The sequence below is a fragment of the Marmota monax genome, unplaced genomic scaffold, assembly GCF_021218885.2.
Source record: "Marmota monax isolate L192 unplaced genomic scaffold, Marmota_monax_Labrador192_F-V1.1 WCK01_AAM20220418_F8-fsc00068, whole genome shotgun sequence".
Taxonomy (NCBI): domain Eukaryota; kingdom Metazoa; phylum Chordata; class Mammalia; order Rodentia; family Sciuridae; genus Marmota; species Marmota monax.
Window position 1 is genome coordinate 8334361 of NW_026692352.1, and position 22682 is coordinate 8357042.

The 22682-nt window shown below is 39.0% G+C and overlaps 1 protein-coding gene and 1 non-coding gene across 4 annotated transcripts in view; both read right to left on the minus strand.

Moving 5' to 3' along the window:
- Nucleotides 1-22682, minus strand: part of Gab2 (GRB2 associated binding protein 2) — a 200607-nt gene that overhangs the window by 21970 nt on the left and 155955 nt on the right. For all 3 annotated transcript variants that reach the window (XM_046442072.2, XM_058578566.1, XM_058578567.1), the window contains one exon: nucleotides 7692-7935. In XM_046442072.2, the coding sequence (XP_046298028.1) occupies nucleotides 7692-7935 (244 nt within the window). The remainder of the gene's footprint in view (nucleotides 1-7691; nucleotides 7936-22682) is intronic.
- On the minus strand, nucleotides 19495-19599 carry LOC124091270 (small nucleolar RNA SNORA44). The gene has a single exon (XR_006851316.1). It is a non-coding gene; the product is annotated as a small nucleolar RNA SNORA44 (small nucleolar RNA).

Genomic DNA, 22682 nt, shown 5'->3' on the forward strand with positions numbered 1-22682 from the left:
ATGAACTTGAAAGCGTTTCATCCCTTCATATTTCATGGAATGAATTGAGGAGTACTGGCATTATTTCTTCTTTAAAGGTCTGGGAGAATCAGCTGAGAATCTATCTGGTCCTGGGCTTTTCTTTGTTGAAAGACCTTTTTTATATTGCTTTTAATATCATTCTTGTTTTTGGTATGTTTAGGTTTTCTACATCCTTTTGGTTAAATTTTGGCAGATCACATTGGTCTAGAAATGTCTCCATTTCTTCCAGATTTTCCACTGTATTATAGTGTAAATTTTCAAAACAATCCTTCATGATCCTCTGGATTTCTGTGATGTCTGTGGTGATTTCTCCTTTTTCATCTCTAATTTTATTAATTGTGTTGTCTCTTTTTTCTTGATTAGTTTGGCTAAAGGTTTATCAATTTTATTTACATTTAAAAGAACCAATTCTTCATTTCACTGATCCTTTGTAGTTTTTTTTTTTTAATTCTCTGATTTCAGCTTGGATCTTAATTATTTCTTCTTTACTGGTTTTGGAATTGGTTTGTTCTTAATTTTTCTAGGGCCTTGAGATGCATCATTGGGTTGTTTATTGGATCTTTCTTATGTAGGACTTCATAACTATAAACTTTATTAGAACCACTTTCGGAGTGTCCCAGAGATTCTGGTATGTTACATCACTTTTTTTGTTTGATTCTAAGAATTTTTTAAAATTTCCTGATTTATTCTATCACCCACTTGTTATTCAAAAGTGTATTGTTCAGGGAAGGGGTCAATGCTGAAAAGTGATATTGGCCAAATTATATCATTATACTGAGTGCATGTATGAATACATAATAAATCCCATAATTATGTACAACTATAATGTACCAATAAAAAATGTGGAGACAAGTCAGGCATGGTGGTGCATGCCTGTAATCCCAGTGGCTTGGGAGACTGAGATAGGAGGATTGTGAATTCAAAGCCAGCCTCAGCGAGGTGATAAGCAGCTCATTGAGACCCTGTCTCTAAATAAAATACAAAATAGGGCTGGGGATGTGGCTCAAGTCGTTCAGTGCCCCTGAGTTCAATCCCCAGTAACAAACAAACAAACAAATAACAACAACAAAAAAGTGAAGACAAAGAAACAACACCCCCCAAAGTATAGTGTATTATTCAAATTCCATGTTTACATAATTTCTGCATTTGTGGGGAGGGAATGTTGATTTCTAATTTCATTCCATTTTGATCTGATAAAAAAAATCTGTATAGGGCTGGGGTTGTGGCTCTGTGGCAGAGCGCTCACCTAGCAAGTGCGAGGCCCTGGGTTCAATCCTCGGCACCATATAAAAACAAATAAATTAAATAAAGGTATTGTGTCCATCTACAACTAAAAAAAATTTTTAAAAAATCTGTATAATCCCTTGCATTTTAATTTGTTTAATTGCTTTGTGTCCTAAAATATGTTATATTTTGGAGATGATTCCATGAGAAACTGAGAAGAAAGCAAATTTGGCTGTTGTTGGATGAAATATTCTACAGGTATCTGTTAAGTCAAATTGATTTATTTATTTTTATTTTTATTATTTTTTTTTTTGATCTTAAGAGACTTTAGTGAGTTTATGTCTGGATGATCTCTCTGCTGGTGAAAGGTGTATGTTGAAATCACCCAGTTTTACTGTACTAGAGTTTATCTAAGTCTTTAAGATCTGTTTTATGTAATTAGGTGCATTGATCTTTGGGGCATAAATATTTATTATATCTTCTCATTGAATTGTTCCCTTTACCAGTATGAAGTGATCTTTGTCTTCTAATTTTAGCTTGAAGTTCACTTTGTTGGATATGAGAGTAGCTACTCCTGTTTGTTTTTAGGTTCCAATTTGCATGGTGTATCAATTTCCATTCTTTCATAAGTCTGTGACTTTTCTTTGCCTGTTAAGATGAGTCTCTTGAAAACAACATGTAGTTAAGTCTTGTTTTTTAAACCATGTCTTTTAATTGGAGAGTTAAGACCATTTTTATTTGGTGTTTATATCATATGTCTATTCCTCTCATTGCGATTTATTTCTAATGTTTAATTCTGGTTCCATTTCTCATTTGCTTAGCTACTCTTCAAATGAGATTTGTCTATTTGCAAGCTCTGGGGTTTGTTTTTTATTCCTTCTTTTTCTTTTTTTAGAGAGAGAGACAGAGAAAGAGAGAGAATTTTAATATTTATTTTTTAGTTTTCGGCGGACACAACATCTTTGTATGTGGTGCTGAGGATCAAACCCGGGTCGCACGCATGACAGGCGAGTGCGCTACCACTTGAGCCACATCCCCAGCCCTTTTATTTCTTCTTTGTGTAATATTTCCTCAAGTATTTTCTGTAGTGCTGGCTTAGCAGTCATGAGTTCTTTTAGTTTCTGTGTATCTTGGAAAGTTTTTATTTCTGCTTTAATTCTGATGGATAGCTTTGCTGTTTATAACAATCTTGATCAGTTATATTCTTTCAGGGCTTGGAACACATCATTCCAAGCTCTTCTGGAATTCACAGGTTTTGCTGAGAAATCATAAGTGATTCTGATTGGCTTACCTCTAAATGTGACCTGACATTTTTTTTATTAAGGCTTTTAAAAATTCTATCATGATCTGTATGTTGGGTGTTTTGATTATAATGTACTATGGAGAAGTTCTTTTTGGATCTTGTCTTTGGGGTTTGAATGCATCCTGTATCTGAATGTCTACTTCATTCTCAAGGTTGGAAGTTTTTCTGATATTATTTTCTTGAAGAGTTTATCCATGCCCTTAAGCTGCATCTCACAATTTGCTTAGATTCCAAGGATTCTTAAATTTGGTCTCTTAATGTTGTCCCAGAGTTCTTGAATATTCTGATCATAGTTAATAATTTTTTTTAATCTTTTCTGGTTTAGTGAGTTTTTATTTTTACTTGTTTTTAGATATACATAACAGTAGAATGTATTTTGATATACAAACATGGAGTATGAATGTTTACTTTGTCTTCTAGTGACTGGCCATTTTGTCTTCTAGTTCTGAGATTCTATCTTCAGCATGGTCTACTCTATTGCAAAGACTTTAAACTGAACTTTTTATTTGATTTATTGTACCCTCATTTCCAAGATTTGTTTGGTTCTTTTTCAATAGCTCTATCTCCTTATTTAACTTCTCATTCATATCTGGTACTGACTTCTTTAATTCATTTAGATGTTTCTCTGTGTTCTTTTAGAATTCATTGATCATTTTTATTATTGTTCATCATTTGTTATTTCATCCATTTCCAAATCTTTGTAGTTAGTAGCTGGTGAATTATGAACCTTAGGAAGTGTCATGTTACCTTATTTTTTCATATTCCTTGTATTCCTGTGTTGGGTTTTATGCATCTGTTGGGAAGGATTTCTCTTCCACTCTTGGATATGGGCCTTTTGAGAGCACTTCTCTTGGTAATGTGTTCTGGGATATCAGATTGTTGTAAATTTTTCAATATATTTCCAAGTGGGATTTGAATATAGTTTCCCTGGTAGCTCTTTGGTGATAAATAGCATATTTGGATACAATGTGTATTGTGTCAGAGACTGAGGATCCCACTTTCCCTTTTGGTATCACAAGAATGGGGTCCTTCTTGTAGACCCAGCAATTGTACTGTACACAGCAGGGTATGTGGGGTACATCCTCTGTGACTGTGCTTCCATGCTTAACAAATCTGTATGTTCTAATGGAATATGAGAGTGATTTAGATTGAAACCCCTTGTAGATGTGGTGCCCACAGTTTTTGTGTTAATTTTGTTTTTGCTGTAGGAACAAATATCCATGAATGGAACCTAGAGGCCTCCCCATTCCTACTTAGGCCTGGTTGGTTTGGGGTTTTGTCTTTTCTATTCTTAGTATTAAAGTATCATTGAAGTTTAAGCATGTTTAAATTTTGATGAACAAGATAGGCTGTCTCTTGGCTGGATTTTGGATTTAGCACAGCAGTCTCTACCCTATGTTCTCACAGTGTCCCCATAGATTCTCAGAACCTCATGTAAAGTGGGGGGAAAATAATAGCACTGAACAATACATAGTATTAAAATAAATACCACGTTTCTAATGACATCTATAATGCTAATTACCACAGAACAGGAATGGTAGGGTCAGCAATTGCTAACAGCAAAAACAAATAACCATGAACTAGGTATGACATTAAAGTAAATAGCAGGTGTCAACTTGCCAACCACAGTACTAATAACTGCAACAACATGAACGATGAGTATAGGAATTATATAAACCAAATAGTTCTAGAAGATGGTAAAAATATTGTTCATTAAGGGAAAAGACAATGTAGTAGGAAGGTAAGAGAAAATTTGAAATGTTCAAAATGTGAGCAGAAGAGATGTAGCCAGTGATTCCTACAAAGGAGGAGGAGAAAAAAAAAATAAGTAAGTAAAGACAGAATAAGAGAATTTGGCTATGACAGGGAGAAGAAAGGAGTGAAAAAAAATCAAAACAAAAACTCTAACTCTCAAAAGACAAACTAGAAAAATAAACTTTAAAAAATGAGAAAAAAAGAAAAGTGTGTGTGTGTGTATCAACCCAGTGATCAACACAGCAAGAATACCACGGGGGAAAAGAAGGAAATAATATTAGTGAAAAATGAAAAAATTGATCCCACTGAGGTGGTCAAAAAAGGTTGGATGTCCAGTGCCTATTCCAGGTTAGCCTTTCTTCCATTTTGTCTTGAGCAAGGGCTGAGGGCTATTTTTATGTTTATTTTTATATTGCTCACCAAGCTACAGCTGAAGTTGACTGGAACTGAAGGTGATTGAAATAATTCTCAGCTTTCCTTCTAACCAGTAGAAGGTAGGATGGAATGGCAAGTACAGTCAATTGGAATCCTGTCAATGCACTTCCAGGGTGGGACTGTTGCAGAGTTTTTAATGGGAAGGTCTGGTGGCTGGGGGTTAGCTTTAATCAGGTCTTTGGGTCTATGTTGGATGGCATCTGCTCGGAAGAGATCAGATCCAGCATACTCCTAGAGCTGGGCAGATGCTGATCTCTGCATCTCAGGGGCCTCCCATGGATTCTATTTGTAGGGTCAGGAAGCCAACCCTCCACAGGTTTCTCACTCTACACCCAAGAATGTGGCCTTTCCAGATTCAGACCCTGAGTATAATGACACCTGCCTTTTCAGTTTTCCAATCCTCTTCATCAGGTCATGTGAGCTACCAGAGTCAAAGGGATGCAAGTCTCCCTGAGTACAATCTCCTCTCTGCCTCTTTTAATCATATTCTGCTAGGTAAATTCAAGGGCACACAGTATGGCAATTTTGCTGCTCCTGAAGCCAAGCTGCAGTGTGGCCTTCTCAATATGGCTCTCTACTTAACAGTGCTTTTTTTGGTGGTGGCGGGGAGGGGTACTGGGGATTCAACTCAGGGGCACTCAACCACTGAGTCACATCCCCAGCCTTAGTTTGTATTTTTGTTTAATTTAGAGAAAGGGTTTTGCTGACTTGTTTAGTGCCTCACTATTCCTGAGGCTAGATTTGAGCTCCCAATCCTTCTGTCTCAGCCGCCCAAGCGTCTGTAATTACAGGTATGTGTCTCTGTGCCTGGCTTGCCAGTGCTTTTCAAACACCAGTTTACTGTGTAGCCTCTGGTTCAGCTAAGTTCAGAGACCTTTTCTGTTCAACAGGTTTGTCCCATATGTTTCTGTTAACCCTACCTTTGCAGTGAACTGGTGCTACTGCTACCACTAGCTTGGCTACCATTTATTCTTTCTTGTCTTTTGTTCAATGAACTTGAATTTCTGGATCTCTAAGAGTCTGACTGTCTGATACTGAATTTCAGTGAATTTTCTCTTTCACCACTTACTGCTGAAATTCAAGCAGTAGGAATTTGGAGCAACCAGAAATGCAGCCTTCCTCTAATACACCATCTTCAATCTCCCACAGTACTGTCATGATTACCAATATTTGATAGGAAGTCTTGAAATCAGATAGTATAAATCCTTTAACTTTACTGTTGTTCTTTAAAAAATTTCTTTGGCTATTCTAATTTTATTGTTCTTTTAAAATTACTTTGGGCATTGTAGGTTGTTTGCATTTTCACATCGATTTTAGAATTATTTTATCAATACCCATGAAAACCTTGCTGGGATTTTTATTTGGATTGTGTTGAAACTATAGATCAATTTGGGAAGAACTGCCATTTTATTAAAGTTAGTTCTATTTCATAACTATATTGTATCTTTGTTATATATTTCTCTATTTTTAATTTCTTTCACCAATGTTTGATAGTTTTCAATGAAGAGGTCTTACATGTCTGCTAATCAGTTTTTTCCTAAGTATTCCATATTTTCTGGTACATTGTGAAAATTTAAATTTGCCGATATGATCCTGCACACCTCTAATCCCAGCGACTCAGGAATGTTACGGTGGGAGCAAGGCCACTTAGGATCAATTTAAACAAAACCCTGTCTTGAAATAAAAAATAAAATGGCTGGGAATGTAGTACAGTGGTAGAGTGTCCCTGGATTCAATCCCTAGTAGCAGAAAAAATATATATATATACAGAAGCACAGTCGAATAGAGATGAGTACAGGAGCAGAACTGTGAAGACCTGGTTTCTTGTCCTGCCCCTTGTTAGCTGTTAGCCTGTTTCCTTGTGATAAAATGGAGCTAAATTATCTGCACTGGCCATCTCTCAGTGTGCTTATTCAAGTGACATCATGAAAACATTCTCACAGATATTGTGAATAAATATATTTATAGCCATTTCTCTATTTGCCTTAATTCTTATGAAATAAATCAGATATTTCTAAATTAATCAACTCAGGAACATGATCTGTAATCTGCTGGCTATGGTAGCAATTCAGAACCAGCTCTGACAAAGCCTATGAGCTCTGTGCTCATTTTGCCTAACAATGGGAAGAAAAGCTCATAAAAATAGGTACAGGTTCTGTACCTATGACACAGCTGATGATGTTAGAAAGCCAGACAGACCATTATTCTAGAGCAGTGAGTCCTTGCTCGAAAAATTTCGGTGATGAAAAAATGTTTTATGTCAGTGTTTTCCAGTATGGTAGTCCCCATTCCCACAGGACTATTGAACTGTGACTGGTATGAGGGAGGAAATGAATTCTAAGTTTTACCCAATTTTATTTAAATAGCCACATGTGCAGAGTAGCTACCTTATGGAACAATGCAGCTCCAGAGCAAAAGTGAGATATGGATTTGTTCAACAATGTTGAAGTTCTCTAACTTTTCTCTCTTAGCCAACAAGTAAATCATCTACAGTTTGCAATTCTGAAACTGTAGTCAAATGCCTTTTACCCCCAAATCAAACAAAAATTTTATAGTATAATTTTTGATAATGAGAACCCAATTGTTACTTTGTAGCAATATAGATGAAACCAACAAATGTGAAGGCTACATAAACAAAAAATTCCTTTGTTTTATACATATTTACCCGAAAAGATATGTTACCTTCTTTTCTTTTTTTTTTTAAGAGAGACACAGAGAGACAGAGAGAGACAGAGAGAGAGAGAGAGAGAGAATTTTATATTTATTTTTTAGTTTTCAGCGGACACCACATCTTTGTTTGTATGTGGTGCTGAGGATCGAACCCGGGCCGCATGCATGCCAGGCGAGCGCGCTACCGCTTGAGCCACATCCTCAGCCCTTACCTTCTTTTCTTTAAAATTAAAAAGCAGTGAAAAATAGGAGTTGCCTGAGAGTGGTCGTGGCCACCTCCTACCTTGCATTTTCCGTTCTCCGACTTATGCACTGGTGCAAGTAGAGATACTCCTGAGGTGCACTGGTGGACAAGGTGGGCTGCACATGATTTGACACAGAAGGTTCGAATGTGAACAAAGTTGGCTGGCTGGAGTGTGACGGGGCTGAGGATTTTCGTTCTCGCAGCAGGTGATGACTGGAGCTGCTGAGCTCAGCTGGAGAAGAGCGGGGCCCCTGACTGGCTGAGGAAATGTTTCTCAGGGAGTCTGTGAAAAGGAGAAAGAATTCTGTGAGTGAAGAAGGCAGAAAAGGTATCCTTATCCTAAAGATGGCTGTCAGAGGAAGGAAAAATATGAAGATCGGAAGGACTAATCTAGCTGTAGCATTCATTCCCTCATATACCTGCTCCCTCTCACCTCCCAGAGAGGAGGGCTGGGGCTTCTGGGACATCTTTTTTTTTTTTGGTGGGGGGTACCATGGATTGAGCTCAGGGGTACTCAACCACTGAGCCACATCCACAGCTCTATTTTGTATTTGAGGGGAAACAGGGTCTCACTGAGTTGCTTAGCACCTAGCTTTTTGCTGAGGCTGTCTTTGAACTTCTGCCTCAGCCTCCCCAGCTGCAGGGATTATAGGTATGTACGACCATACCCAGCCTGGGCCATCTTGGTGGAGGTGCTCTGTAACTTTGTACTGCTCCTGAAGGACACTGCCTATCACAACCTGGGGCTGATCTGCTCTAGCTCAAGAAGTATGGCTACCTATGGTCCAGAAGTCAGGTAAGGTTAGCCTCTTGAGCATAGTAACACAGTCCTCCTCCTCAGTGGTTGCTCCAGCTGTGGTCACCGCCCTTAAAAGCTATGCTGGCTTTGTTAAATGAGGCACTGCTTGCCGAAGACTCATTAACTGAGACCCAGGACTGTGTCTTACTATATTAATAATAAAAGCACAAATGTACTTGCAACTGTTCCTTTAGATTGAACCCCAGTTCCTGCTGCCTGCTCATGCAAGTCCTCTGAGGGCTGTTAAGTTTCCCACTCCCCACCGCTCTCCGTCCATTGGTCTTTCTTCCTCTCTTATCTCAAACTCTCCTTTTTTGTGTTAGAAAGGAAGTGAGGTATTAAGGACAGATAATAGTCTAGAGTTCTACACTTCAAGCCAAAGGTATTATTCATGTGGCTGGCTAAGCTTAGTCTAAATTCCTTAGCATAACATACAAGGCCTTTCAGAGACTGACCTATTTCCTGCTTTTCTCCACCCATAAACAAGTCATATGGAAGCATCATCAGTCCCTGAACACACCAGCTTCTTGTAATTCTTTGTTTTGGCTTATGCTGTTTCTTCCACCTGGATTTCACTTTGACTTTCCTAGAAAATGCATATGCAGATGTTAAGACCCTGCACAGACATCACAACCTCTCTGAAACTTTCCTGGACTGGTTTTTCTTCTGGATGCCAACAGTACTTTGTTTATGCTTTCACTATATCCATGGTCACTCTGTTTCCTTGTCTAGCCCATGGGTTTTTATGAGCTATGATCATGATGTTATCTCCATACCTTCAGCATTTGCCTAATAGAGGTCCTACCTAGAAGGTTTTTAGTCCATGACTGCAGAATAAGCAAAAACAATCATTAAGCATTCAAAATTTTCAATAGTGAAACTTTCATTCTAATGGAATATAGGTTTAAAGATAGAAGTTCAGGTGATGTGCTAGCTGGTGGTGGTGATGATGGTGACCTTCTAGTGTTATTCAAATCATACCAGAGGTGAAACAGATCTCTATCTGCTCCTGGTTACCTGATCTATTTCTGGCTGTGCACTTCTCATGGCCCTAGGCAGGACAATCAGCTTATAAATGCCCCACCATTCTCATTTCTCTCCAGTCATTTCTGATGCTGGGAAGGACGTCTTTGCTAGTCTACAGAGAAAAAGCCAGTGGGCCTCTGGGGAAACTGTTCCACTGACAGCTGTACTGACCTCCAAATGAATTCCCATTATAGGTCGCATAGTGACCCAGACGTTTGTTAACAAAATCAATAGCTTTATTACTCCATTAGGTTTGCAAGATGAACTCTCTAATAGGAGGGAGAGGGTTTATGCTAGGGGACATGGTAGCCATGGTGCTAGGGGAGGAACACAAGCTGCTGCCTGAAAAGACCCAGGGGAGGAATGAAAAGAAAGCCTCAGGTGAGGTCCTACATGCTCTGTGGTCTTTCTGCCGACCCCCACACCTCAGGATTCAGCTCTAGCCCCTCTTATAGCCTCATTCTAACCCTGGAGCCTCTGCAGGGACATCCCCATCTATTCCCAAGCTCAGTCACTACTAATGTGATGACAACTCTCAAACTTTACCTCTAGTTCGATTCTTCCGGGGCTCCCTGTTGTAATATCCCTCCACCTGCTGGGCGTTTCCATTCAGATGTCCCATAGGCAGGCAGGCTCAGCAGTCTAAATGAACTCAACGAGTCTGTGTCCCTTCTCAGTGAAACACATCATCATGTCAGTTCTTCAAGCCCGGAGCCCAGGTGACTTCTAGGCCTTTGCCTTCTTCAACAACCACATCATGGCCATGCCACTGCCCTACTGAAACATCTTCATTGGCTTCCTGTTATCCTTAAGGTGATGTACAAAGTTCTTTCTCTCTAAAACCATTATCCTGTGTATTTCTTCAACTTTGTTGCTTACCAGTGCTTCCTTATCCTTCAGAGGAATTCTAGGAACATAGGAACCTCTCTCTCACCACTCTGTACATTAGGCTGTGAATTCAGTGAAGGCAGATTTTTTCTTTTGTGATGATTTTCTCCCCAATATCAAGCCCAATGTGTGACACAACTCATTGAAATTTGTTGATCAACAAACTCTAATGCATAACTAGTCTCTCAGAAATATTCACTGACTTCAGAATAAAGGACAGTGTGTCACAACCTGCTTATTCTGTACCTGAATGTCCATAACAGCTTTATCATGATAGCCAAAAAGTCTATTAACTGATGAATGCTAAACAAAATGCAATTCATCCATACAGTGTACTATTATGTAGCCCTATAAACAAATGAAACAAATAAAATGATCTTCAAAATAGTGTGCTAAGCGAAAGAAGCTAGTCACAGAAGACCACTGATTGCATGATTTAATGTATGTGAAATGTTTGGAACAGGTAAATCCAGACAGACAGAAAGTAAATTAGTTATTGCCTGGAAATGAGCATGGGGTAGTGGAAATAGAGAGTAACTGCTAATGATTATGAGTCTCCTTTCTAGGGTGATGAAAAACTTGTAAAAGTAGATTTTGGTGATGGTTGCAAAACCCCGTGAATATACTAAAATCACTGAACTGAACACTTTATTTTTTTGGTACCAGGAACTTAACCATTGAGACACATCTCTAGCCCTTTTAATTTTTTTTTTAATTTTAAGACAGGGTGTCTCACTAAGTTGCTTAGGATCTTGCTAAGTTGCTGAGGCTGGCCTTAAACTTGAAATCCTCTGGCCTCAGCCTCCCAAGTCACTGGGATTACAGGTATGTGCCATAGTGCCTAGCTAAACTATATACTTTAAATGGGTGAGTTTTATATTATGTGAACAATATATCAGAGGTATGAACACACAGTTTGATGATTCTTCCTGATAAAGTTAAATTATCACATGACCTAGCAGTTCCATTCATAGGTATATACCCTTGAGAAATGTAAAAGTATGTCCACATACACACACAAAAATGCACACAGGGGCTGGGGCTGGGGCTGGGGCTCAGTGGTAGAGCACTTGCCTAGCATGTGTGAAACATTGGGTTTGATCCTCAGTACCACATAAAAATAAATAAAATAAAGGTCCTTTGACAGATAAAAAATATTTTTAAAAAATTGCACACAAATGTTCACAGGATTATCCATAATAGCCAAAAAGTAGAAACAATCCAAATACCTATCAACTAATCAATCAATAAAATGTGGGGTATCCTTGTATGATGGACTGTGGAATATATAGAGAGCAGTAGAAAGAATAAAACACTGATACAAGTTACAACACGTATTAATCTTGAAAACATTATGCTAAGGGGAAAGAAGCCAGATTCTATCAAGAAAATGTTTATAATTGTGAAATAGAGAGACAAAAAGTAGATTAGTTGTTTCTTAGGGCTGGGGTAAAGATGAGAGAGTAGGAAATAACTGCCAATCAGCATAGGGTTTCTTGTTGGGGTAACAAACATGTTCTATCTGCAGCAAAAAATGGATAAGAAAAACATGGTAGGTATACACAATCAAGTTCTACTCAGCAATAAAGAAAAATGAAATAATGTCCTCTGCAGATAAATAGATGTAACTAGAGAACCTCATGATAAGTGAAATATGCCAGACTCAGAAATTCAAGGGTCAAATGTTTTCCTCATATGCAGAAGCTAGAGGGAGAATAAAAGGAATTAAAAAAAAAGTCAGAGGGATCTCTTGAAAATAGAAGGGAGATCACTAGAGGAAAGGTAGAGGATCCAAGGGGAGAAAGGCATGGAAAGGGGAAGAGCTGGGGAATAAAATAGACTAAATTATGCTACATGCATGCGTAACTATGCCACAATAAATCCCACTTTTGTGGGATAATTATAATGCACTAATGAAAAATAAATACATGTAAACAAAGAAAAGGAAGACTAGAAGAGTAGAGGAAAGGAACAGGGGAAGGAGACTGAGAGAGAAAGGGGAACTACTGGGGAATAAATAGGAATAAATTATGTGCATATATGAATGTCACAATGAACCCAACTATTATGTCAAATTATAATGCACTAATAAAACATTAAAAAGTCCTAAAACTTTGCTGGATACAGTGGTGCATGCCTGTAATCCCAGACGACTTGGGAGGCTGAGGCAGGACTGCAAGTTTGAGGATCACTTCAACAACTTAGTGAGACTTTGTTTCAAAATTTTAAAAAGGGAAAGGGATGTAGCTCAGTGGTTAAACACTCCTGGGTTTCTGGTACCAAAAAAAAAAAAAAAAGTTCTAAAACTAGATTGTGTGATGGTTGCATAATCCTATGACCAAAAATCATTGACATGTACACATACATATAAGCCCTTTACAAACTATCAAGTGTTAAACATATGCAAGACATTAATAAAATATACCTGGGATTTACTTTTTCTTTTTTTTTCCCCTTTTGGGATGAAAAGTGAACACTCAGGATATACAAAATCCTTGCTAAAGCATTATACACTGGAGTAAGAGTTTCCTTTCCTAGACCTCCTCCACCCTCCTCCACCTTCACTGTTCAGGCCTTCACCCCACAATCCCGACAGGGCAGTGTGAATTTTAGTAAAACAAAAAGGCAAGAACACATGTTTTAGAGTCAAAAGACCCAAGGGGCTGAAATTCCATCTCTCAGTGAGTGAACCTCATGCCTCCATAGGAGTCATGATACCAGGAACCCAGGCTCAGTTGTGCCACTAAGTAACTGTGAGATCAGGCAAAGGTCTCTCAGCTTCAGTTCCTACCTATGCAGCTGGGAGGGTAAGCCCTAGCCTGCTTATCTGACTCATCCAACTGTTTGCAGAATTGAATAAGGTAAGGGTGAGACCAAACCTGTGCACATGTGAAAAATGTTAATAGGATTTGTTGTTGTTGCCAGGGTACCATTTAAGGGAAGAAAATAAAAATGATACTGATAAAACATTAAATTAGTGTGCCTGAGCTGTTTCTGGTATTCTCTTGTTATCAAGGCTGTTATAATGATGTGGCTTGGGTCATTAGGAAGGTCAAGTACACAGCAAGAAGAAAATGGAGGTTTCCAGACTCCTGGCCTGGGTTTCTATCCCTAAGTCTAGACTAAAGATAATGACTGAGTGCCTCAGTCCATTTGTTTTCTTTTATGCAGGGTTTTATTTTTTCCCTTTTCTTCCTGGCTTCTTTTTAGGGCCCTACGAAATCACTCCCCTTCCTTTCCACAACCACCCCTGGGAAGCCTGCCCAGCATACAAACACTCCCCCCCACCTTCTTGCAAAACTCTAGAACAGGAAAGCTCTGAAGGATTTCGCAGAGGAGCCCAGCCCAGACCAGACCAGCCATCAACTGGCTAATGATAACAGGAGCAGGAAAGGGGAGGTTGGCGGGAGTTTCTGGAAAAGATGACTGGCCAAATAATGACTAGTTCTCTTATCTCAATGCCCTTTTTATCTTTATCCCTTCCCCAAAATACTCCCCACCCTCAAAAGCCTCAGAGGGTCTCAAGACCCATAAAGAGGTAGGCCAAAGAACATGATGGAGCCCAGCTGCCCTCAGAGCCTGTGTTAACTCCTAGCTCTGTGGCGTGGGACATGTTAATAAACCTCTTTGATTCTCACTTGTTCAGCAGGGATGATACATACTTTGTAGGGCTGCTATGAGGATTAGAGATCATTTTATGTAAAGCACTTACGATACTAAGCTGCTTCTATACCTGGAGTACCTACCCATGGAGTTGGCTGAGAACGTAGGGCTGAAGAGGTATGAGTTTCATTCCAAGCCACAGTGGGCACTTGGAAAGCAATTGTCACTGTTTTAGTTACAACTATATCCTGTATAGATGTTATATGGGAGATTAGTAAGAACCACAAGGCCAATATTGATAATAATAATCACAATTATCACTTACTAAGCACCTACTATGTGTTCCTAATTGCCCTGTGAGGTAGATATTATCTCTCTCTCTACACACATACACACAGAGAGGATAAAGAAACGGGCTCAGAGATTCCGGGAATTACACAGCTAGAAAGTAGCAAAGCCTAGATCTGAAAAAGCTCTGTCTTCAAATCCTACACAGGGGAAGGAGTTCCTTGAAAATTCCAATGAGCTGAATGGTTTTAGCCTTTCGAGAAGCAGAGTCAGGTAACAGAATGAGGGTCTAGGATTAGGCCTATTATCTAGTGGCTGAGTGAATTTGGGCATGCCCATTTTTCTTCCTGGGTCTTATTTTCTCTACTTATAAAAGGAGAACTTGGATTAGATCAAGCATACACATCAAAGTTATCTTTGAGAAACTTGAATACAGAAAGCAGATCCCACTAAAGAGCTAACAGATCATATTGACACACGATTTAGATTAAGATTCACAAGATTAAGATTAAGGTTTGATTTTTAATAATCTGTGGTTCTTGATTCCAGGGCAGAGATGGAAGGATTAGAATCTACTTAAAAGTTCAAGGGCAAAGCAGCCTCTGAAGGTTAAGAGAAAAAAACAAAACAAAACAAAAACCAGCAACAAAAAACAAATGCTTCCAAAGACTCTTCTTTATATCATCAAAATTATAAATTTAAAACCATATTCTCAATGGTCCTTCCTATCTGTGGCCAAGTAGAATCCTGGGGTGCACTTCCCCAGTCCTGGTATGGAAACTTTACTCTCTTTGTAAACCTCATTCTCCATATTGTCAAATGAGAAAGGGGATTTTTTGAGTATTTGCTGAGATGAAATTCAGATAAATAATAATTATCAAATACTTAAGTAATGACTGCTGGCTGGATCCCTGTCTCTTCCTTTATCCTTAGAAGTGGATGATGGTAAAATTCTAAGGATTCTAATGAGGAGAATGTGATTGATGAAAGTATTTTGAAAATAGAATGGTATAGGATCATAAGGAGTGGTACTTCCTATAGAAGGCCAGTTGAAAAGCAAGGATCGGATGGGTAGAGAAGTCTAAAACCAAAAGGACGCTGACAGGAGCTGAGGGCAAGTTAGGGTCATAGTTCCTGGTCACTTGAACTCATAATCACAAGTCTATTGGGGATTGAACTCAGAGGTGCTTTATCACTGAGCTATGTCCCCAACCCTTTTTATTTTTCATTTTGAGACAGAGTCTTGCTAAGCTGCTGAGGCTGGCCTTGAACTTGCTGTCTTTCTGCCTTAGTCTTCCAAGTAGCTGGGATTACAGGTATGTGCCACTGTGCCTGGCTCAAGTTTAAAATTATTTAAGAAGGAATAAATCTAAAAAAGGTCTTCCTTCAAAATTGAAGGAAGAACTCATAAATTTAGGGCAAACAAAAAAATAGCTTCACTGTACATGGTGACTCACACAAAGTGGCAATTGGAAGGGTCTCTGGAGGTCAATTCATCACTGGCCCCCAAATCTTATTTCAGTTGGAGAAACTGTGGCCCACAAAGTGAGACTACTGTCCAAAGCCATGTACTAGACCAAAAGTGAACCCTAGAATCAGAATTCAGAGCTCCTGCTCCAGGGCTTCTTTCCCTAAACCAAAAGAAAGTTGTGTCATTGTGAATGAGGATTTGTTTACATGTGTGTGTGTGTGAATCAAGTCATAAGTCTAATCACTAGGACTCTGGCTGACTGGCTGGTTATCTTTCTGTGAGATTATAGTGCAAATCACATTTTCATGGCAAGTGAACATCTGCTAGATCAAACTATTAAAGACTAGTATAAATAATTATCCAAGTTCAAAAATATAAGTTTCCTACTGTTTATCAAAACTATAAAGCAAAGGAAGAAGAAAAAGGCTGCAGTGACAGGAAGTAACATGAGATCCCATGGGACTTTCTGCAACTATGATTCCCCTGCCCCTTCAAGGAAGAACCTGAGAAAGAACATCTCAGAGCTTGGGAGAGCCAAGTCAGAACATCCTGACCTTGGTGCATATGATCTCACCGTATACTTAGCAGATATTGATTCTGGGAAGGGCACAGAAGACAGGGAATGAATGGCTGTAGCTTAGTGGCATGGCACAGTTCCTGGTCATAGATCCTTACAGATATTTGCACTGGCGTATCTTATTTTATTTTTTTGGTATCAGGAATTGAACCCAGGGGTACTTAACCACTGAGTCACATCCCCAGCCCTTTATATGTTTTATTTTGAGATAGGGTCTCAATAAGTGGCTTAGAGCCTCACTAAGTAGCTGAAGATGGCTTCGAACTTGCAATCCTCCTGCCTCAGCCTCTTGGGTCATCAGGATTACAGGCATGCACCCCACTCCTGGCAGAAGCATCTCATTTAGGCCTCTAGTTGGAATTACTTAGGCCTTCTGTGACATCTTTATGGTGTTTGATTTTGCCATTTATTGTAGTGAGAATTCACAAATATGTCACATAAAATGAGGCAGGGAGTGTTTAGAAGTTGGGATTTAGACAATCCCCGTTTCTCTGACAGTGTCTACCACAATGTTCTATGCCTAGTAAACACCTGGATTTGAACAAGAAGGTGTTCAATAAATATACTGTGGCACTGAGGTTTCCTGGGTCCTATGTTTCTTTTCTTGGACAGCAAGTCTATATTTAGCTATATATTGTCTTGTTCATTTGAGATCAGGTTACAATTTCTGTTGTCTCCTTACCTGACCACACCCACCATATACCTTAATTGTGGCAGGTATCTCTCCTACTCCCTGTGGGGGTTTGAGTTGGTTAGGTGGTCCCCCTCAAAGGTTTATTCTTGTCTTTTCCTTAGGGTCATAAGCATTTACTGCAGGCACCATCGTAGGAACTGCAGGCCAGCCCAAAAGCGTGGATCTTGTTTTTGTTCTATGAGCTGAACCTTGCAGTTGAAATTTATGGGCTAGGGTTGTGGCTTAGCGGTACAGCACCTGCCTCGCACGTGCGAGACCCTGGGTTCGATCCTCAGCACCACATAAAAATATATGAATAAAAAAAATAAGGTATTGTGTCCAACTACAACTAAAAAATAAATATTAAAGAAAAGAACAAATTTATATTCAGGGCAGCACTTTCACCTTTCTCCAAGGTGGAACCCATTGGTATTCCCATTGGAATTTATATACATCCATTAAGTACCCTAAGTTCATATTTTAACAATACACTTGATTCTTATAATCTTTTCACAAAAAATTAAAATATATCACCATGCTTTTAACCTAACTCTATAAGAGGAAAGCTTTCTCCTTCTTTTATAATGACTTTCACTAACTAACAGACAATTGGCCATTGCTGCAAAACACAAACCTCAGACATAATCATGGCAGCTTATCAATAATCATTAGCAGAGAGGTCTGGATGTAGCTCAGTGGTAAAGCATATACAAAGCCCTAGGTTTGACCCCCAGTATTGAAAAAGAAAAGAAAAAAATCAGTGGAATATTCACAAGAATAATATCTTAAACTGATTAGTGTAGATGGTGAGGCTGGGATTCTAAGCATTGTAGGTTTGCCTAGGAAATTATGAGATCTGTAGAACTTGCCTGAAGTGCAACTTAGGCTTCAGGAGAGGCAATGTGATGCTGGGAAAGAAAGATGGGCTTTGGAACCCTAATCTCAGTGTGATGAGAGGTGGCTATGAACACCAGGGATGGTATTTTAATCCAAGAACCCTAATTTGTAACATTTAAAAAATTGCTACCTGTGGAGTTGTTTTAGGGAATAAGAAATGCCTTAGCACTCCATGGTGAGAGGAGCCTGGTATGGGAAATCTTGAACACCGTTTCCAAACCTTCAGGCTTTGACCAGAGCCAAGATCTGTCCCAGAGGGTGCAAATAGAGTCCACTGACCTATGTGGTGGAGGACTGTAGGCACAGAGAGCCTGGGAGGACCCAGCTTGCAGATGGAAGTTTTTTCTCCACAACTGCAACCAGTGCTGTTGCCACAAAAATCTCCTGGCTTCACATCAATAGCTTCTCTATTCATCTTCCAGTTTTGCCTCTTGATGTCTCAGCATCTCCACAAAGATCTAGTATTTTTATTTTATTTTTAATTTTTTTTTGTAGTTGTAGATGGACAGCATGCCTTTATTTTATTTGTTTATTTTTATATGGTGTTGAGGATGGAACCCAGTGCCTCCCATGTGCAAGGCAAGCACTCTGCCACTGAGCTACAGCCCCAGCCCAAGATCTAGTATTTTTAAAGAATTGGTTCCTAAGTATTTTATTTATTAATGCTATTGTGAAAGGAATTTATAAAAAAATTTGTTTTCCAATTGTAGGCTGTTCTCAACTCTGCCTTTTCCAATAACCCTAAAAAAGTTGGCAGGGGAGTAATCTTTACAAACCCACTTAACAGATGAAGAGACTAAGCCTCAGAGAAATGATGTTACTCAATGTTATTGAGCTATTAGGAAGCACCTGAGCCAGGACCCACAGCAAGGTCTATTTTACACCAAGGTAAGGGCTCATTCCATTATGTGGCTCCATGTGAAGGTTAGAGGTTAGGTGAGGAGAATATGCTCTACAATCACAGAAGACTACATAAATATCCACAAAACTATTCACATATGACTAATAAAGAAACCACAGCCCAAGAGATCTTTCCTGACCATCTGACCTAAATAGCTTTCTAGTCATTCCTTATCACATTACTAGGCCTTATGTTTTATCAAAGCATTTACTGCTATCACGTAAACATTCTGGTTTTGATCTGTCTCTTTCCACTTGATTATAAGCTCTTAAAAGAGTCTAAACCCTCCATGTCCTGTTCACCACTGATGATGCTTCAGTGGCTATAAAAATGTCCCTCTTGTACTCCTGATGTGGGTAACATAATTGACAGACAAGCCCAGCTGCCAGTTCTCTGTATCCCCTCAACTCTCCACATTCACATGGATGAACTTCCTGTGAGCTGTTCCCATCTAGTGGCAGCAATTCTAACACAAGCCTGTGAGACATGGAACTTCTTTAACAGAAACTTTGGCTGGAAATTCTGCACTGACGTGGTTGGGCCTATTTAGCACTGTGTAACAGCCTGATCCTCCTTCCTGCCTTCTCTCCTTCACATGTCAGTCCTGAAAGTGTTCTCTGGGTTCCTTTCCTTATCCTTGAAGCTGTTTTACCGAGTAAATTTCTTGGCATGTCTAAACTTTTCTTTTTCTTTTTCTTTTTTTCTTTTTTTTTTTTTTACTTTATAGGAAAGGTGAGTGGCAGCTGCAGGTATTGTGCTGACCTGAGCTGTCAAAGTCTCTCCAGTTGTTCTTGCATGGTCTAAACTTTTCTTGATGTCTGCTTCTCAGGAACCCAAATTATTACATCCACTGTCCAAAACAGTGCTTCATGAACTAATGATGGCCTCTCTTCCCCACAAAGTGTACCTACCTATGGTGGAGTGCCCGCCTGGCCTCTCAGCTCTGTTTATGTGGACTCTAGGAGAGATGTGCTTGCCTTGCACATCTCTCCTAGATTCAGAGAAAACTGAAGCTAAGGTCTAGTCAATGGCAAAAGCTGGCGTAGGTTAAAACTAAAGGCAATAAGAACTCTGTGAGGCCCTCTCTTAAAGGAATCCAGGGAGAGGATCCATGTGCTAGGAAGGCCAGAGACAGCCACCTCAAAAAGAACAGAGATGGCAATGAGTCTCTTCCAGGTCCCCATCCACCCACCAGGTCTTGTGACAGTATGAGACAAGGACCTATAATCTAGAATTTCAAGGTATGGCTTAATAGTTGAGAGCTTGGATCCTGGGGCCAAGCTGTCTGGGTTTGAGGGGCTGGGATTGTGGCTCAATGGTAGAGCGCTCGCCTAGCACAGGCGGGGCCTGGGTTCGAGCCTCAGCACCAAATAAAAATAAAGGTATTGTGTTGTGTCCATCTACACCTAAAAAATAAATATTTTTAAAAAACTGTCTGGGTTTGAAATGTAGTCCCTTTACTTACTAGCTGAGGGAATGAGGGAAAGGCTTTTAACATTTCTGTGCCTCAATTTCCTTTTTTGTAAAATGGGAATGATAAAAAGTATCTACCTCATTGGATTGGATGCAATGGTACATGCCTGTAATCCTAGTGACTTGGGAGGTTGAGGTATGCCTGTACTTCTAGTGACCTGGGAGGTTGAGGTGGGAAGATGGCAAGATTGAAGCCAGCCTCAGAAACTTAGAAGGACCCTGTCTCAAAATAAAATAAAAAGGGCAAGAAGTGTAGCTCAGGGATCAAGTGCCCCTGGGCTCTATCCCTGTACTGCAGGAGAAGAAAATAAGATGCTTAGAACACTGTCTGTCACACAGTAAACTCTTATTAGCTTTTATTATCAGTAGTAATGTATTTTAAGAGACACCTTGGGGCTGAGGATGTAGCTTGGTGGTAGAGCTACCATGTAGGAGGCCCTGGGTTTGATCCCCAGCATAGCAAATAAACAATAAATAATTTAACAAAATAAAAAGACACCTTTGTTTTTAAGTACCTCAATTACTTAAGTATAATGCACTTTAAATCAAGGAAGTCAGCAGAGTTTATCTGGTATATAATTAATCACAGTACTATAAAAGAAATATTTTTTAGTTTGGGCAAAACAAAGTTAAAGTTAAGTATGCTATCTTAGTTTTGGAGAGTAGCATAGTATTCAAAGGTCTGGTGAGAGCTGGGTGGTGGTGTGAACCTGTAGTCAGTTTACTCTGGAGGCTGAAGGGAGAGTTCAAGGTCAGCCTGGGCAATATAGAGAGACACTGCCTCAAAACAAACAAGAAAACCAAAGGGTTGTGACGATCATAAGAAGGCAGCAACAATTAGCTATACATTCAACAGATATTTAATGTTTATCATGTACTAAACATTATGCTATATGCTTTAAATAAATTCTTAATCTTCAAAATATGAAGAATGCTTTGTTTTTATGTTGTTGATTCAGAAGTTGATACAGGAAAGTCAACTAACTTACCTAAGATTATCATTAAGACTGAATCCATCACCCCCACCTCCTTACATATATATAATTATAATGCATTAATTAAAATAATAATAATAAAAAGAGATCAGTAGAGTAAAGTAAGCAGATTGGGGGAGGGAGGTGGAGAGGGAAAGGGAAGATACTGGGGATTGAGACTGATCAAATTATGTGATATGTATGTACAAATATGGCATAATAAATCCCACTTTTTATAAAATTATAAGATACCAATATAAATTTTTTAAGAAGACCTAATCCACTGATTCAACTCATCATTGTGGGTTCATGTGTTTATATGATTCTAACACTCTATGTATTACAATGGCCTTTTATGCATATGATATATGTATTGTATAGGCATGAACACTTTATAAACCACAGTCTTATTACACAGATATGAGAGCTTGTCATCACCAACATCATTGGGAACACTAACTGACATTCAAGCAACCTAGGTTTTAATTCTAGCCTTGCCGATGATCTGTATGATATTGAATTAGCTCCTCTCTTGACCTCCGGATATGTTGTCATTTGAGGAGTATGGAACTAAACATTCTCCGAGAATCCTTCAAGATCTCATTCTCATTCTCAGAAGTTTCTCATACTATGCAATCTATTCCTTTCTGTCTTGGCTGGATGTTTTGGCCAATATGATTCATCAGTCATAAATGAATTTTATTCACTGACCTCACCCAGAAAAGGGGTGAGGAGGTGGCAAACAAAATCAAACAGTAGATACATAAATATAAAATTTAGGTCATTAGTATAACCTCATCTCTTCAGCCTAGTTAGTACATCCTCCATTTTGAGTTTTTCTTTGTTTTATACCACAACAATTTTAAACCATTGTTTCAATATTCAGAATTTTGGATAGTTCAGTCTCTTAACTCCTGTGAATAAAGTTAGACTGTTTTTGATGTTTCCTTTCTCCTCTTCTCAACAGTGAGTTTCTCAAAAACAAAAATATCTGAAAATAAGGTGGAAGGCATAAAACAAAATTTTGTATAACTATAAATAAATTTATAGCCAAACACTGTAACTAAATAATTCAAATAAGTTATTTGAATAGCTACTTATTGGGCAACTTTTTTTGGGGGAGGTACCAGAAATTGAACACAGGGGCACTTAAATATTGAGCCATATCCCCAGCAATTTTAATGTTTTATTTTGAGACTAAGTTGCTTAAGAACTCACTAAGTTGCTGAGGCTTGCCTTGAACTTGCAATCCTCTGGCCTCGGCCTCCCAAGTCTCTGGGATTACAGGTATGCAACTGATTTTTATCAGGTCTCTTCTGATGTGGTAGAGACAGAAAGACTGAGAAGACAGAACGAGACATGTTCTCACCCTGTCTTTCACACATCTCCTCCCCTATTCCCAAAGCCTGTGCTCTAGCTCGACAAACTGCTCCCAGTTTCCTAAGCCTCTGAAAACTTAA